This window comes from Anomaloglossus baeobatrachus, chromosome 2, assembly GCF_048569485.1.
Source record: "Anomaloglossus baeobatrachus isolate aAnoBae1 chromosome 2, aAnoBae1.hap1, whole genome shotgun sequence".
In the NCBI taxonomy this organism is placed as follows: Eukaryota; Metazoa; Chordata; class Amphibia; order Anura; family Aromobatidae; genus Anomaloglossus; species Anomaloglossus baeobatrachus.
Window position 1 is genome coordinate 238813500 of NC_134354.1, and position 18232 is coordinate 238831731.

The 18232-nt window shown below is 47.8% G+C and overlaps 1 protein-coding gene across 2 annotated transcripts in view; it reads left to right on the forward strand.

The window, feature by feature from the left end:
- The window catches only part of LOC142289769 (zona pellucida sperm-binding protein 3 receptor-like), a 168326-nt gene that overhangs the window by 9109 nt on the left and 140985 nt on the right, over positions 1-18232 (forward strand). For both annotated transcript variants that reach the window (XM_075333700.1, XM_075333701.1), the window contains exon 2: positions 2998-3095. In XM_075333700.1, coding sequence (XP_075189815.1) covers positions 3020-3095 — 76 coding nt within the window. In that variant the 5' untranslated portion in view covers positions 2998-3019. The remainder of the gene's footprint in view (positions 1-2997; positions 3096-18232) is intronic.

The following is an 18232-nucleotide window of genomic DNA, read 5'->3' on the forward strand; positions in this document are numbered from 1 at the left end:
GAGATGGAGCACGATGGGGAGTGCGCAGCATGGCGGATGGAGCACGTTTGGGAGTGCGCAGCATGGGGGATGGAGCACGTTTGGGAGTGCGCAGCATGGGGGATGGAGCACGATGGGGAGTGCGCAGCATGGCGGATGGAGCACGTTTGGGAGTGCGCAGCATGGGGGATGGAGCACGATGGGGAGTGCGCTGCATGGCGGATGGAGCACGTTTGGGAGTGTGCAGGATGGGAGATGAAGCACGATGGGGGGTGCGCAGCATAGGGGATGGAGCACGATGGGGAGTGCGCTGCATGGGGGATGGAGCACGATGGGAAGTGCACACCTCCCCCCAACACACACACGCGCGCGCACTGCACAACACACCACACACACACACTGGGAACCACAAACAACTGCCCTACACAGACACCCACACACAGACAACGCTGCACACACAAATATACGCACATACCGCACAACACACACATTGCACAAAACATACCTCCCCCCAAAACACACCACACACACACAAACCGCGCAACACACACACAACGCTACAAACACACAGCGCTCCACAAACAACGCAACACACAAACAACACCGCTCTCACCCCCCATCACACCCAGACAACACCCAGAACATGTACAGCGCCCTACACAAACACTTGGTAACTACACACAACAACATCTATATATATATATATATATATATATATATATATATATATATATAAAACAAAAATCATACATGAACTACACAATACGTAAATTCTAGAATACCCGATGTGTAGAATCGGGCCACCTTCTAGTGTTTATATAAAGTCCAAAGTATTTTATATTGTGTGCATCATAATGTTTTATAGAGGGAGTGTCTAGGTGCTGCTGCGGATGGAGAACACAGGCTGACAGATTTGCAGAGCAGGAGCAGTGCCAAGAGTTTAAAGTGTTTTCACTGAATATTGCAAATTACTATAATGTGTATTTTATAGTAATGTAAAGTATATTTCATGTGTGAGTAATGTGTTAACAGTGTAATGTAAAGTATAAGAATGTTAGCTAGATGGGGATTGGAGCAAATGAAGGTTTTAGTATGTATAGTGTGGCAGATGTTTCTTGGTTGCCAAGGGAACTGAGAGCAAGCATGAGAGGAGTGACAGAGGGCCAGAGGGTTGGCTGGTGAGGCAGGCGTGAGAAAAGTCAGTTCTATAGTAGGGCTCCTAGTGTGCAGATGGTGATTGGTAACTTAGGCCCATCGAGGAACCCAGAGGTATCCTCCAAGTTTCCGTAGCCTAAAGCTCACCTTGGGAGTGGCCTACGAAAGCCTTCTGAGGCAGTGTTTGGACACGGTTAGCAGCAGAAACAAGAACAGGGTTAACTAGAGTCTTAGGCTTGGTAGCTTGGAAGGCTAGATCCCAGGCAGCGGGGTAGGCAAGAAGTACCTCAGGGAACAGTGGCAGCAGAACTGGATAGGAATGGTCATGTCTGTCAAAAAGGTTGAAAAGCAAATAAATTGTTCCATTTTGTGTTGTAAAGAGACTCTCTGTGTGATGTGTTTCTCTGCCATGTCTATGATGGTGACTGGCTGTGGGGTGGTGGATGCTTCCTTGAAGACCGAAGTAAGTGTAGCACCACGGGGCGGATCTCACATCTAGGTTCTGTCTGGAGAAGGAGTGTGGAGAAGTGTGCCCTGTCGGCTTGGCGTTTTTTCCTCTCTTCAGTGTCAGAACAGCTGCACCCTGTAATCTAAGTGATACATCGTTGGATTCAGGATCTATTTGCCTATATCATGCTGCTCTCAGGTGAGGTAGCAAAAACCTGCTGACAGATTCCTTTGAAACACAATTGAGACCTAAATTTTAATTAACTAAGCTGTTGATAGTGTTTACTGGGGTAGGTTGGTTTTGAAGAGGCCCTTATGAACTATCTGTTCTCTTTGTACAAGTCTCTTTGGGCAAGGGTATGTATGTCAGTATACCTACCTAGCATTTTTTTTCTAGAAAAGGGCACCCATCAGGGATGTTCTTTATTTTCCATACTCTTATCAAGCTCTGAAACCTCTCTCAATGGTATTGGAATCAGAGACCAATATAATAGTTATAGCCATGGGGCGAAGCAAGATCAAATATTCAATGTTTACAGAGGACATTGGTCTCTTCCTGACACACCCGATAGAAGACATCATGTACTAGGTCTTTCTTCTATTAAACATCTTTAGTACATACTAAGGCTTTAAAGTGAATGTCTAAACCAACCAAACCAGATTAAATACAAAATGTCTGAGCAAAAAAAGGGTGACATTTAAACATCATATTAATATACCGATTGACCCATGTTAGATTTTCCCTCGATGGTGCATCCATCAGAGATCTCAAAGGCAGCATTAGAGGAAGGTCAGGTAATGACGCCATTGCAGTACATTGGCTGCTATATGAAGGATGATCTTGTGCGTTCACCTGGGAGAACTGAAAATTTAAATTGTGATCTGGATTATTATTTAGGCTAGAAACCTGAGGTTTATAGAATCAGTTCTAATTGCTCCCAGAATTATTAATTTACTCATCAAGAAATCAACATTTTTACAGCATCACATTTATGTGCTGTACAGTAAAAATACATCCACGGTTCTAAAATGCATTGTTTTTTAACTTAGGGAGGAAAGAGAGTGTGGTAGCTCTACTAAATCTTACTGATAATATGTGAATATGAATATTCTATAAATGTATCTATATTCTTCTTCTGTTCAGTAATATATGAAAATTATCTTCAATAGGAATATTCTACAGCACTTGGCAGCGGCTGCTACACATTGAATGGAGCTGTGCTTTGCAACTACATTCAAAGTGTTCTCATCCAGCTGCCAATGGAGCATTGTGAGAATATCAGATCCCCTACAATCTCATATTGATGAATTACAGTATCTTATGGTTACCAATATGGCGGAAAGGCGAACAATCTTTAGTGCAACAAAACTACACAAGTAGTTACAAATTCTATTATTTCTTTGCTTTATTGCTAGTATATCAAGCTGACAAAATAGCATGACTACTACACAAACTACTCAATGGAACCTCATCAGGATCATGTTATGTTCAACCCTTGCTGCCACTATTTACAGTAAGTCTGATTTTAAATGTATATACTGTATATGTAAAGGTTTAAGAGTGAGTTCCTTCAAAAGTCAGGCTTGGTCTCCCCCTACAGTGTGAACACAAAGTAAATCAGAAAATTGCAACATTGAAATCAATAAAATAATGAGACCTCATAATATTTGATACATTTACTATGATTTCTTTGTTATTCTGTACTGATAAAAAAACATCAATCAAGTTTATATACACTTTCACAAAATTGTATTTATTGTTCATTTGTTTTCTAAATGTATATTTTCTAAATATTATCCAGACTGAGCTACAGAGAGTCTGTAAATCCATTATCTAGCTCTGTGCTTTGTAAAGATGTAACAAATCAAAATTCCCATGTCATGGACAGGTATGGAGATAACAGGGATAGGTGTATAACAAGGAGATATGGAGAAACCTGAGGATAGGGGTTCATAGACTGACCCTCAGGCTAGGGGACCTAGTAAGTAAACCTAGCTAAGGGGAAGCATTTGTGTAGGGGGCATTTGTGCAGATTTTAAACAAGTGCTGATTTTAATAAGTGCACAGCAATTATTCATGGCAGTTGTACAGTGCTGGAGACAGGTAAGGCATGCAAGACAATCAAACAAAGTTGCTCCAAGTTTATGAGTATTGCAAAATGTTTCCACCCTATGTATTTGTATCATTTATATGCTTGCTGCTTCAATCCCTCATTTCTACCCCTTTCACACACCCAGTGCACTCCATCCATATTAGTCCTTCTCTCCTCTCCTCTCCTATGTACTGCTCTCACTCTCTTTTCAAAATTATATAAACCATCCAGATTCATTCACTCCCACCATGTAATGTAATAGACACTTTCATAAATCTCTTAACTACATGTTCACTCTCTCTATTCTTTTTCTCCTTTTAGTAGGAGATATTGCACCTAATCCAGGCCCTTCTTATAATAGTAAGTTCAATTCCTTCCCTGGCATACTCAGAAAAACCCTAAATCTCATTAATATTCCTTGCATGCCTTCTGTCTCCTTTAACTGTGCCCTTTGGAACTCATGCTCTGCTTGTAACCAACTCTCCTTCATCCATGACTTCTTCCTTTCCAATTCCCTTAACCTCTTGGCTCTTACCGAGACCTGGATTCAGCAGTCAGACACCACCACCACTGCTGCTGCTCCCTCATATGGTGGCCTACAATTTTCTCAAACCCCTAGACTTGACAACAGATCAGGTGGAGGTGTTGGTCTGCTGCTTTCCCCAAACTGCACTTCTCAGGTCATCCCTCTTGTCCCCTCACTTATCTTCCCTTCTTTTGAGGTTCACACTGTCAGGCTTACCGACCCTTCTCTCTGCAAGTAGCAGTTGTGTATTGCCCTCCAGGCCCAACCAGTCAGTTATTTTATCATTTCACCACCTGGCTTCCACATTTTCTAGCCTGTGACCTCCCCACTCTTGTCATGGGGGATTTTAATATCCCTATTGATGATCTCTTCTCCCCAGCTGCCACTCATCTTTTATCTCTAACCTCCTCTCTTGGCCTTTCACAACTAACTAACTATCCTACACATGAAGGTGGGAATATGCTGGACCTGGTCTTCTCCCACCTTTGCTCAGAGAATGATTTTACTAACTCCTCCCTCACACTCTCTGACGACAATTTTCTTTCATTCTTAGTCAAGAGCTGTCAACCCACTCAGGACACCCTCACTTACCTCCGATATAGGAATATACACACCATTAACACCCAGATATTTCTGAAGAAGTTGAAATCACCATTAGCCCCAATATCTTCCCTCTCATGTCCTGACTGCTGTAAAACATTATAATGAAACCCTGCAGAGCGCCCTGGATGAAGCTGCTCTTGCTATACGCAGAGCAACTCAGCACAGATGGCAGCAGCCCTGGCACACATTACAAACACGCTTTCTCCAGCGGTGTTCCAGATGTGCTGAACATCTGTGGAGAAAATACAATCTAGCCGAAGATTTCATCCATTATAAGTTTATGCTCAAAACATACAATGCAGCCCTTCACCTCTCCAAACCAGCATACTTTAACACCCTCATCACCTCTCTAGCCAACAATCCTAAACGACTCTTTGATACTTTCCATTCCCTCCTTGGACCAAGATTTCTGGCCCCAACCACCAACCTCAGCGCAGACGACCGGGCCAATTATTTTAAAGAAAAAATTGACCATATATGCCAGGAAATTTCCTCCCAGCCTCATAACACCACACATTGTCTGCCCTCCTACACTTCATCTAGCTCACTTTCACTCTTTGATCCAGTCATCCAGTCGAGTCATCTTCTCGCCCTACTACCTGCACCAGTGACCCTACTCCCTCACATCTCCTTAAATCTGTCACCCCAGCTGTCACCACTCACCTAACTAAAATATTCAATCTCTCTCTTTCCTCTCGTGTCTTTCCCTCCTCTTTTAAACATGCAAGCATACACCCATTACTTAAAGAACCATTCCTGGACCAAAATTGTGCCGCTAACTACAGACCTGTCTCTAATCTCCCATTTATCTCCAAACTCCTGGAACGCCTGGTCCACTCCCATTTAATCTGCTATGTGTCAGATAACTCTCTCCTTGATCCTCTACAATCCGGTTTCCGCTCCTTGCACTCTATTGAAACTGCTCTTACTAAAGTCTCTAATGATCTACTAACAGCTAAATCTAATGGTTACTACTCCCTGCTGATTCTCCTGGATCTCTCTGCTGCATTTGATACTGTGGATCACCAGCTCCTCCTCACTATGCTCCGCTCTATCGGGTTCAAGGACACCATTCTTTCTTGGTTCTCCTCTTACCTCTCTGACCACTCATTCACTGTATCTTTTACCGGCTCCTCTTTCTCTCCTCTTCCCCTTATGGTCGGGGTTTCTCAGGGTTCAGTCCTAGGCCTCCTCCTTTTCTCTCTATACACTACCCCTATTAGACAAACGATCAGCAGATTTGGTTTCCAGTAACATCTCTATGCTGATGACACCCAACTGTACACATATTCTCCTAACATCACCACTGCATTATTACAAAATACTACCGATTGTCTATCCGCTGTCTCCAACATCATGTCCTCCCTCTATCTAAAACTGAACCTGTCAAAAACTGAACTCCTCATCCTCCCTCCCCCAACCTTCCGAAAAACAATATTACCATTTGTGTGTGTGGCTCTACAATTACGCCACAGCAGCACGCCCGCTGTCTTGAGGTTATATTTGACTCCGATCTCTTCTTCACTCCCCATATTCGTTCACTCACTCGTTCGTGTCAATTCCACCTCAAAAACATCTCTAGAATTCATTCGTCCTTTTCTTACCGTTGACTCTGCAAAAGACTGTAAGCTTACGAGCAGGGCTCTCGTTCCTCTTTATATCCTAATTTTGTTATTTTGTATTGTCTCATATTGTCTGTACATGTCCCCTCTGAATTATAAAGTGCTGCGGAATATGTTGGCGCTATAGAAATAAAATATTTTATTATTATTATCTATCCCAAATCCCAGAAATACTTCTAATCGTCAGGACATCTGGGCCACTACCCTGGCTCTGCTCCTGACAAAACCTGGGGAGGTACAGAAATTATTAAATCCACACAAATAGACTTACAGGGGAAACCAAAACTCAGTCTCAAGGTACAAACACACACACACACACACACACACACACGGGGGTATAATGCCATACAAGATAAGGGGGAAAATAAGAGCAGGGGAGAAACATCAGTACAGAATGAATATATATCTGGCTTTACAAGATGGGTCATGTGAGTATTTAAAAACGAGAGGAGTAGTCAAACAGGCTGCAGCTAAGATCATCTAGTTAGCGGCAAACTGCAAGGAAAAAGTTGCAGTGCCAAGAGAAAGCAAAATACATTTAATACGAAGGCCAAAAAACTAAATGGGAACCGTCCCAAATCTTTCAATGGCAAGAGACACTCGTGACAGTACCCCCCTTTCTATGAAGGGCCTCAGGACCATCAAGACCGGACTCGTCCAGATACGACCAATGGAAGAGACGCACCAACTCACTCACATTCTCCTCTATTGACCCCGTTCCCTCAAGATTCACACAAACATAAGGTGGCAGTAATAAAGCAGGCTATGGAGATGCAACAAATCTCCTGAGCGACGACCTGTGGAAGATGTTACGCAACTTCAACACTGGAGGTAACTCCAGCCGAAAAATCATAGGATTAATAACGTCCGCAAACCTATATGGACTGAATAACCTGGAGCCCGAAGCCTCCAAAGCACTCTTTCACCTGATGTTTTGGTGCATACCTATACAAAGTCCTTCACACACAGGTCCGAACCTGAACACTTATTATCATGTACCCGTCTCTTTAGAGAAAATCCTCTTGAAGAATAGACAACCAAGGCATCCTCCGGTGCCTTAAAGACCTTGGCTTGAGGCCAGGACACTTAGTGGAAACGACCTCTCTCCGTTGACCACCTTTCCCAGGGGGGCACCAAGGTTTAGTCTACCGTCACCTCAGGGTTATACTATTACCCCTTCTCTCCAGAAGCACCTTAGTCACTTTGGCCGAAAACAGGTGTAGGTTTTACCAGAACGGCGGAGATAGATGCACACAAACAGTTGTTATCGCAAAAATTGCCCCAACTGACAACGTCTCCAGACCATCAATAGATCACAGGATTATGTTTTCTCAGCCAGGACCCAAAACGATGGGAGTGGGCAGGTCTTCCAAGATGTAGCAGGGTAGGTGCTCCCCGTAAAGAGTCCCTTTCCGCAAGTTAATATTACGCACAACTTGGGAAAATTCTCTCTGGCTGAGAGGAGCAGAATCAATTGCTAATATAGGTAAAAGATCTTGCTAAAGGACTACTGGCCAGATCATGTGTCTGAGCAAAGTGGGAGTCTATCATGTTGGCTCCTCCTCCACTGTCCACAAGGACAGAAATCATCTCAGCTTTTTCCACAGAAAACCACATTAGGCCATATGGTGAACTGAGACGTACAGTGCCTACAAGTAGTATTCAACCCCCTGCAGATTTAGCAGGTTTAAACATTCGGAATTAACTTGGCATTGTGACATTTGGACTGTAGATCAGCCTGGAAGTGTGAAATGCACTGCAGCAAAAAAGAATGTTATTTCTTTTTTTATTTGTTCTTAAAATTGTGAAACGTTTATTCAGAGGGTCATTTATTATTCAACCCCTCAAACCACAAGAATTCTGTTTGGTTCCCCTAAAGTATTAAGAAGTATTTCAGGCACAAAGAACAATGAGCTTCACATGTTTGGATTAATTATCTCTTTTTCCAGCCTTTTCTGACTAATTAAGACCCTCCCCAAACTTGTGAACAGCACTCATACATGGTCAACATCGGAAAGACAAAGGAGCATTCCAAGGCCATCAGAGACAAGATCGTGGAGGGTCACAAGGCTGGCAAGGGGTACAAATCCCTTTCCAAGGAGTTGGGCCTACCTGTCTCCACTGTTGGGAGCATCATCCGGAAGTGGAAGGCTTATGGAACTACTGTTAGCCTTCCACGGCCTGGACAGCCTTTGAAAGTTTCCACCCATGCCGAGGCCAGGCTTGTCCGAAGAGTCAAGGCTAACTCAAGGACAACAAGGAAGGAGCTCCGGGAAGATCTCACGGCAGTGGGGACATTGGTTTCAGTCAATACCATAAGTAACGTACTCCACCGCAATGGTCTCCGTTCCAGACGAGCCTGTAAGGTACCTTTACTTTCAAAGCGTCATGTCAAGGCTCGTCTACAGTTTGCTCATGATCACTTGGAGGACGTTTGGAGACTGGATGGCACTGCATACGACCCCAAGAATACCATCCCTACAGTCAAGCATGGTGGTGGCAGCATCATGCTGGGGGGCTGTTTCTCAGCCAAGGGGCCTGGCCATCTGGTCCGCATTCATGGGAAGATGGATAGCACGGCCTACCTGGAGATTTTGGCCAAGAACCTCCGCTCCTCCATCAAGGATCTTAAGATGGGTCGTCATTTCATCTTCCAACAAGACAACGACCCAAACCACACAGCCAAGAAAACCAAGGCCTGGTTCAAGAGGGAAAAAATCAAGGTGTTGCAGTGGCCTAGTCAGTCTCCTGACCTTAACCCAATTGAAAACTTGTGGAAGGAGCTCAAGATTAAAGTCCACAAGAGACACCCAAAGAACCTAGATAACTTGGAGAAGATCTGCATGGAGGAGTGGGCCAAGATAACTCCAGAGACCTGTGCCGGCCTGATCAGGTCTTATAAAAGACGATTATTAGCTGTAATTGCAAACAAGGGTTATTCCACAAAATATTAAACCTAGGGGTTGAATAATAATTGACCCACACTTTTATGTTGAAAATTTATTAAAATTTAACTGAGCAACATAACTTGTTGGTTTGTAAGATTTATGCATCTGTTAATAAATCCTGCTCTTGTTTGAAGTTTGCAGGCTCTAACTTATTTGCATCTTATCAAACCTGCTAAATCTGCAGGGGGTTGAATACTACTTGTAGGCACTGTATATAAGGAGGACATATTAGACTCCCTAGTTGCTTTCCTCCCCACATCTAGGGGGATGCGACTTTTTAAAAGATGTTACCATTTTGGGTATCAAGGGGCAAACCCCAATATAATTACTTTTATACTTTTATGTACTTTTATGTCCACAATAGAAACATGCCCCTGAACTACGGAGAACCAGAAGCGACTTAATATGAGAGGAAACCCCCCCAACTGCATGGATTCCTTCAACTGCAATAGTGGGACCATCTCCCTAGGGAGCATAACCAGGGACTTGGCCACAGAAGATCTTTCCCTGAGGCATCCATCTACCCTAATGGAAAGGGCCATTGCAGCCTCCAATAACTTTGGAGTAGCACACTGTACTAAGGCATTATATAGCTTAACTGACATACCCTCACAGACATGATTTCTTAGGGCAGAGTCACTCCATTGGGTGTCAGTGGCCCATCTGCAAAACTCTGAGCAGCACTCCTTAGACAGCCGTGCCCCCTGCTGGAGCCTACGGAGTTTAGTCTCAGCAAGGGAGACGCTATCAGGGTCATCATAAACAAGGGCCAAAGCCACGAAAAACTCGTCCACTGACTGCAATGTCAGTTGGTCATCAGAGAGAAGGTCCAGGACTGGGGATCTCCCTGAAGGAGAGAGATAACTATCCCCACTCTCTGTACCTCACTCCCTGAGGAGCGAGGCCAAAGCCTAAAGTATAGTTTGCAAACCTCCCTGAAAACCATAAATGTATCTCTCCCCCCAGAAAACAAATCTGGGAGGACCACCTTGCGCTCCAGCTGAGTGTGGGCATAAGCTGAGAGGAAAAAAAACAGCAATTTGCAGCTGCTGCACGACCTGAGGTCTTTAACCTCCTGCGCTATGGTCTGACCCAGGTGTGCAAATGCTGCAGCCTGAGTCATAATGGCTTGAAAAAATATTTTAAGGGACCAGGTATAAAATCACGGACGGGTATGAAGAAAATGGGGATATAGGGGTAATAATGAACGGGTTTGGAGAAAAGTGAAGTAGGGGGTTCTAGACTGACCCTCAGGCTAGGGGGCCCTAGCTGTACCTAATGCCAGAAATACCTCTAATACTGAGGACGTCTTTGACGACACCCTGGCACTGTTCCTGGCCAGCCCTGATCTAGTACCCTCTCTCCCTCCACCCCAGGAGAAGGCTGGGAATGAAGTGGTTAAACCCACACAAATAGACTTACAGGGTAACCAAATTCAATCTCATGGCACATACACACACCGAGGTATAATACCATACAAGATAAGGGGGAAAATAAGAGCAGGGGAGAAACCACAAAAGGATATACAAACACCAGTGCAGACAAACACACAACTCAGCTCCAAAGGCAGGAAATCCAGCCTAACAAGAACCTTCCTCCCTCTTATGATGGTCAGTACATAATTAATCTATATCTGGCGTCATAGGATGGGTCATGTGAGTATTTAAGAGGAGGGGAGTGTTCAAGCCACACTGCAGCTGATATCTAGTAAGTGTGCAGCCCTCGTGCCAGCAGCCGATGCTGCTCGGATCTGGGCCTTCAGAGGTGGTGGCTCGAGGGTCTCCGGACCCGGGGGTCTCGCTGACACGCCGAATAAATGGGGGCACGTAGCTGTACGGGCTAGGCCGTAGTAAGCTTGTGATGCCACCCACGGTGTGTGGTGAGGTGGGACACCACCGCTGCTGTTATGGGGCAGGGGGTGCTGGTGTACTCACTGTTAGTAAAACACACAAGTCTCTGGTAAACCAAGGTGATGGGGCTGGTGCTGTGGCCGGTTGCGTTCGGGTCCCCCACCCGGCTGGTGGTCGCTATCCTTTTCCTGCACTGCTTTGTGTAAGGTGGGCTTTCCTAGTGTTAAACTCAGGAGTTCGCTCCCGGCTGGATGTGGCCTAAGGAGCCGTGCCCGCAGACGCTGGCCTGTGGGATCTATGGGCCCTGGTGGTGACCTCTTATCCCTAATCAGTGGGTTGTTGTCTTCTATGAGGGACTTTGGGTTGGACAGGACCTCTAGTCCTGGCCTCAATCGGTTAATTAACCAGTTCCGCTTGGTTCCGGTCCTGGCTTCAGGGTCCGAGTACCCCCCTTTGTGCTACAGTTTCTGGGTCGGTTCCCTGTGTCGGTACCGGCGGGCTACAACCCTGTCCCGGTCCACCTCGGTTCTGCCGAGCCGTCTTCCGGTCTCCTGCCGACAGAGACCACCATCTGCCTCCTAGCCAGTATCACCAGGGCTACCACCCTGGTACCGTTCAACTTGAACTTTCCTGCTGGAGCTACACCTAGCTCCAGCCCACACTCCTCTCCAAACTGAACTTCAGACTCAACTGCCTTACTTCCCGCCCCGGGCTGTCTGGACCCCTGGGTGGGCGTGTCCCAACCGCCTGGTCATGCCCACTGGTGTGTCTATCTTTCCTTAAGGGGGAGGTGACTAGGGTTTCTGGTTGGCTATATGTTTCCTAGTGAGGGAACGGTGTAGTGCAGGGGCCCATTTGTGACTACCTGGTTTTGCCAGGGCGTCACATTCCCCCTTGGTTAAATACAGACTGTCCGCGGGCTGTCCGACCACCACCATTTTTTTAACTGGAAAAGATAAAAAGATGAACAGTTACAAGTATAATAACATATTTACAATAAGCATATTTTGTTTTCTTCCCTTACGGGAGGCATTTTTCTTAAACGTTGCACATTAAAACCGGGACGGGACGGGACGGACCGGGTCCTTCTCACTTCACCCACCCAAAACAACCTAACCCTGATGCCACCTCTAAAACACAGGTTGGCACCCCTTGCCCAAGTCCAGGGTAGGTCCGGGTGTTGCCCAAATGGGCAGGGTAAAAAGTTCCTTACCCGGCAGTCCTTTTTCAAGGGCCCCACGTCCAGGGGACCCCTGACCCGAAGGGTAGTCACCGGTTTTGCTGGTGACAGGGTCTCGGCCAACTCTATCGCAGGCCCATCCTCCAACCAGCCTCTTCAGAGACTGCGGCTTGGTGAGAAGGTTGGTCAGGGGCTATTTACAAGACCCAAAAGTTTATGGGCTGGCTCGCAAGTTCTAAGCCATTCTCTTTGTAAACGAGGGTTATAACTGTAATGGGATCAACAGACGGTCCCAACGGGGACTTTGCAGGGGAGGTAGCTGGGAACTGCTACCTAAACATCTTAATCTGGTGACGACCTCAGTTGATTGGCATTCATTCACACTCATATTTACACAATGAACAGACACCCCTCACTAGATTGCGGTCTCTCTGTACCTAAGTGGTGGCTGACCCAAGTTAGGGGCGTGTGAACCTTCTGAGCACTCTAGATTCGCATGGGACTGGTGGGGGAGAGGGAAATACAGCCCCCTCTTCCCCAAAGTCGGGTATGGCTGGCAGAGACCTGCGGGGGCGGGGTGTAGGTGCATCCTTGGGCGCTGGTGCTGGTCTGTTGCTGAATGTCTCTTCTGGCTCTACATCTTCCATGGGTTGTGGGAACATGATAACGGGAACAATCACCGCTCCATTCTGCATAGGCCAATCAGCCGTAAAATCACCCATCACAATGTAGATCACCTCTTTCTTCTGTTCCACATTCGGCGCAGGAGGGGAAACCTCTTCCACCATTTTCAGGGGTTCTGGGCACTTCTTCAAGTGGTCCCTGGAAACAGTGGCCATAGTCTTCCCCTGATCACGACTAACAAGGTATGTTTTCTGGTCTTCCCATCCAGTGGGTTGGATAACATAAGGGGTCCTCTCCCACTGGTCATCTAGCTTGTGCGTCCTTCTTTTCCTCTTCAGTACCACATCTCCGGGTCCAAAGGGGGCAGCCCGGGCTCGTCTGGTAAAGCGCTGCTCTTGCCTCTCTCTGCTCTGGTGCAGGTTCCTTTCTACATATTCCTGGATCTGCCGATACTGCTTCTGTCGCTTGATGTCCCAATTGGCAGTGGGGGATATGGTTCCAGGTACCTCGACATCTAATTCTAGATCCACCGGCAACTTCCCAGGCCGGGCTCTCATCAGGTATGCAGGCATGCACTTAGTGGAGCTGCAGGGGATATTATTGTACATGTCCACCAAGTCGGGCAGCTTCTCGGGCCACAAGTTTCTTTCTTCCAGAGGCAGGGTTTTAGGGAGGTTGAGAACCAAGTGATTCATTTTCTCACACATCCCGTTAGTCAGGGCATGGTAGGTCGTGGTCAGGATCTTCTTGCACCCGTACAAGTAGCAGAATTCTTGAAAAACCTCTGCCTCGAAGGCCGGGCCCTGGTCCATAAGCACCTTCTCCGGGTAGCCATGCGGCCGGCAGAATTACGCCTGGAGGACCCTTGCTGCAGTGCGGCCTGTTAAGTCTGGAAGCATCTTGAGCAATCATCATTTTGACTACCTGGACCGCAGGTTCCTGATCTTGGGCTTTTCGCCACGCATGGCGGGGTAACGGGTCAAAGTTCACTTGCTGCTGGCCGACATAGGGCTTTTCGTCCCTTGGCTGATGGAACGCGGGCAGCTCGATTTCCTCCAAACCATCTTCCTCCATCCCTTCATCGGATAGGTCCGGCATCCGGGACAAGGCATCCGCGTTGGTGTACTTGCGGCCGACCCTGTACTTAATGGCGAAATCATAGTTGGCTAGCCGGGCTACCCATCGTTGTTCCAAGGCCCCCAATTTCGCTGTGTCCAGGTGTGTCAAAGGGTTGTCCTTATAGGCGGTGAACTTCGTCGATGCCAGGTAATGCTTGAACCTCTCCGTTATCGCCCAGACGAGTGCCAAGAACACCAACTTGAAAGAGCTGTAATTCTCAGGGTTTCTCTCTGTCGGCCGGAGCTTCCTGCTTGCATAGGCAATCACCTTCTTCCTACCATCTTGCATCTGGGACAGGACAGCACCCAAGCCCACATTGCTGGCATCCGTGTAGAGAATGAACAGGAGACCATAGTCGGGATAGGCCAGGATCTCTTCTCCAATTAAGGCCAACTTCAGTTGCTGGAAGGACTCCTCGTGCTTCTCACCCCAGGCAAACGGGGGTCCGGGAGTTCTGCCATTTTTGGTCTGTCCCACGAGGAGGTCTTGCATGGGTGCGGCCATCTTGGTGTATCCCTTGATAAAGCGACGATAGTAGCCGACCAGCCCAAGAACTGTCGCACCTCTTTAACTGTGGTAGGCTGTGGCCAACTCTGGATGGCAGTGATTTTCTCGGGATCCGGAGCCACACCTTCAGCACTCACCACATGCCCGAAGTACTGCACTCTGGGCTTCAACAGATAGCACTTAGAGGGCTTCAATTTCATCCCATACTTGGAGAGGGCTGCAAACACTTCCGCGAGGTGTTCTAGATGGGCTTCATATGTCTTGGAATAGACGATCACATCATCCAGGTACAGCAGGACCGTCTCAAAGTTGCGATGTCCCAAGCAGCACTCCTTGAGCCTCTGGAAGGTTCCCAGGGCATTACACAGCCCAAAAGGCATGCTGTTGAACTCGCAGAGGCCCATCGGGGTAGCGAACGCAGTCTTCTCGCGGTCTTCCTCTGCAACTGACACCTGCCAGTAACCACTAGTGAGGTCGAGAGTGGAGAAATAATTAGCTGTCTTCAGTGCGGCTAGCAACTCTTCAATGCGAGGAAGAGGGTATGCATCTTTATGCATCTTTATGCATCTTTATGCTTTATCTGATTAATCTTCCGGTAATCCACACACATTCTCATAATGCCGTCCTTCTTCTTTACCAGGACCAACGGAGCTGCCCAGGGACTACAACTATCACGAATAATCCCTGCCTCCTTCATGTTCCTCAACATATCTTTGGCGCACTGGTTCTGTGCAGATGAGATCGGCCTGTACCTCTCTTTAATAGGTGGATGTGTGCCGGTGTTAACATGGTGCTGAAACCCCTTAATCCTCCCGAAATCTAACGGGTGTTTACTGAATACCTGCTCGTACTCTTGCACTACCCGGTACACCCCCTCCTTGTGATGTGCGGGTGTAGATTCGGTGTTGACGTGTAGCTCCCGGCACCACTCCTCTAACTGTTCGGATGGGGTGTCACTACCTGACTGTGATGCGGTGATAGTGGAGGTTGCTAAGTGGATGGCGTCTGCAGTGAATAATTTAGCAATGGTGGCGTAGCAGGGTAGCCTGACCTCTTCCTCTCCGCAGTTCATCACTCTCACTGGCACTCGTCCTTTCTTGACATCAATCACCCCCCTGGCTGCCATCACTGTGGTCCAATGCTCGGAAGGTAGGGATTCCACTACTGCCAGGTAATCCTGCCCACGGGGACCCACTGCCACTCTGCACCAAATCATCATTTCACTCCGCGGATGCACCACTAGAGGCGCTACATCCATCACTCGCATGCCACCAGTCTCTCCACCTGACATGTTCACTTGTTGCTGCTGCAGGAGGACCCAGATTTCACGTTGCAGAGCCCTCTGCTGCCCCCCTCCTGCTGTGACAGACAGTTATTGCAATAGGTGCAGCACTTTCCCCATGCAGTTCTTGATCACATTGGTCCCTAGGACCATTTTTGGGTTACGGTCACTGGGGTCATTCTGCACTACAATTAGCCCTTACTGTTTCAGCTCCACCCACCCCACCTTCAAGGTTACCTCCTTAAACCCCACCTGGGTCATAGGGAGTCCATTGGCGGCAATTACGGTCAAACTGGCGTCTGGGGTGGTGAGCTCACTATAAGACCAGTACTGCTTGTACAGTATATAGGGCATAGTCGTTACCTCCGAACCGTTGTCGAGAAGGGCGTAGGTCGGGATACCATCCACAGTAAGGGAGATGATGGGGCGACCTCCAACGTATCGATCACGCCGGTCAGCTGGTCCTTGAGGGTCTATTCCTGAGGATTGGCCTTGGCCTCTGGGGTTGCTCGTTTAAAGGGCACCGGCGGGAGTAGTGACCAGTCTTGTTGCACTTACAGCAGATGGGTGGTCCATACTGGCTGTCGTTGTTCCTCCTCCGCTGCATCCACGGGACGTCCTCCGGGCTGTCGGCGAGCTGTATCTTCTCTGCTGGCTTGGCTTTCAATGGTAGCTGTAAGGCAGCGAGGATCCTAGCGACGTCATCACTCAGGCACTGGACTTGCGATAGCAGATCCTTCAGGGTCCCGGCTGCTGCTGCGGGAGCCGGCAGGGCCAACAAGGGGGCTGCTACTGAGACGGGAGCGGTGTCAGCTGGCCAGGATGGTGGGTTGGGGGCACCAGCATCGCCCATCTGTAGTGCTTTAATGGCACGGTCTTTTAGAACCGCAAAGCTCAAGTCCGAGTGCTCCAGAGACCACAGCTGTAGTTGTTTTCGATCTTTGGCGGACCCTAGCCCCTGCAGGAAGTTCTCCACCAGCATTTTGTTGCTCTTGGCCTCAGTAATAGGGTCCACCTGCTTTAGGGTGCGTAGGACCGTCTGCAGCCTCAAGGTGTAGTCTCAGATGCTGTCTTACGGGCGCTGTCGGCAGTTATAGAAATGCATCCGCAACTCCGCTTCAGTACGGGTTTCAAAAGCAACTTGCAGCTTGTCAAAGATGGCGGTTACTGAGACCCGGTCAACATCTGCCCAGGTCTCCACCTCCTGCTCAGCGGCGCCGGTCAGCTGCCCGAGTACCACAGATGAACGCTGCTTGCCAGTCATGGCATACAAATCGAGAATGGTATAGATTTTCTTCCTGAACATCTGCAGGGCATCAGGCTTACCATCATACTGGGGTAGCCAGGCGGCACCGGACACATAGGGCAAGGAGATCGGCATTACCTGGGTGACCCCCGGGACCACAGCTCCTTCCGCTCCTGCGACCAGAGTGGGAGCCGCCACATTTCCGTCATCAGCCACATCTGCGGCCGCCACCGCTCCAGCGGCCGGCGCCATTCCGACATCGGGGTTAGGTGCGGACATCTGGGAGTGAAGTGGTTCCCTCCACATTTGTTAGTACTGTTTCTTTTCTCTATATATTGGACTAGTTTCTATTGTGTCAGGAGAGATCTCTCTGTGAGTGAAGTGGTGCCCTCCACATTTGTTAGTACAGGTGCGGACATCTTCCCGCTGCTCCCCTTTGGTCTTTTGCCGGCACTCCTTTCTGAGGCCTGTTAGTTTAGTTTTTCGACTTCCGGCCTCGCTTTCCGGCCGCGTTCCCAGGTGGCGGGGCTTCAGCTTTTGCGCCCTTTTCTCGGGGAAGAAGACGCTGGGCTGTAGTTTTTGCACCCAAAATGGCGGCAAAATGGCAGCTTCTGAAATTTTGGCAACGGATCACCGCTGACGGTCCAATACAAGGCGCACTTCCACAAAGTAAGTGGATGGGTAAGGATCCTGTTCGTGACGCCAACGCCAAGTTTCAGGGTGTGCCGCCCCCGTGCTAGCAACTGACGCTTCTCAGATCTGGGCCTTCAGGGGTGGTGGCTCGAGGGTCTCTGGACCCGGGGGTCTCGCGGACATGCCGAATAAATGGGGGGACGTACAGTGCCTACAAGTTGTATTCAACCCCCTGCAGATTTAGCAGGTTTGATAAGATGCAAATAAGTTAGAACCTGCAAACTTCAAACAAGAGTAGGATTTATTAACAGATGCATAAATCTTACAAACCAACAAGTTATGTTGCTCAGTTAAATTTTAATACATTTTCAACATAAAAGTGTGGGTCGATTATTATTCAACCCCTAGGTTTAATATT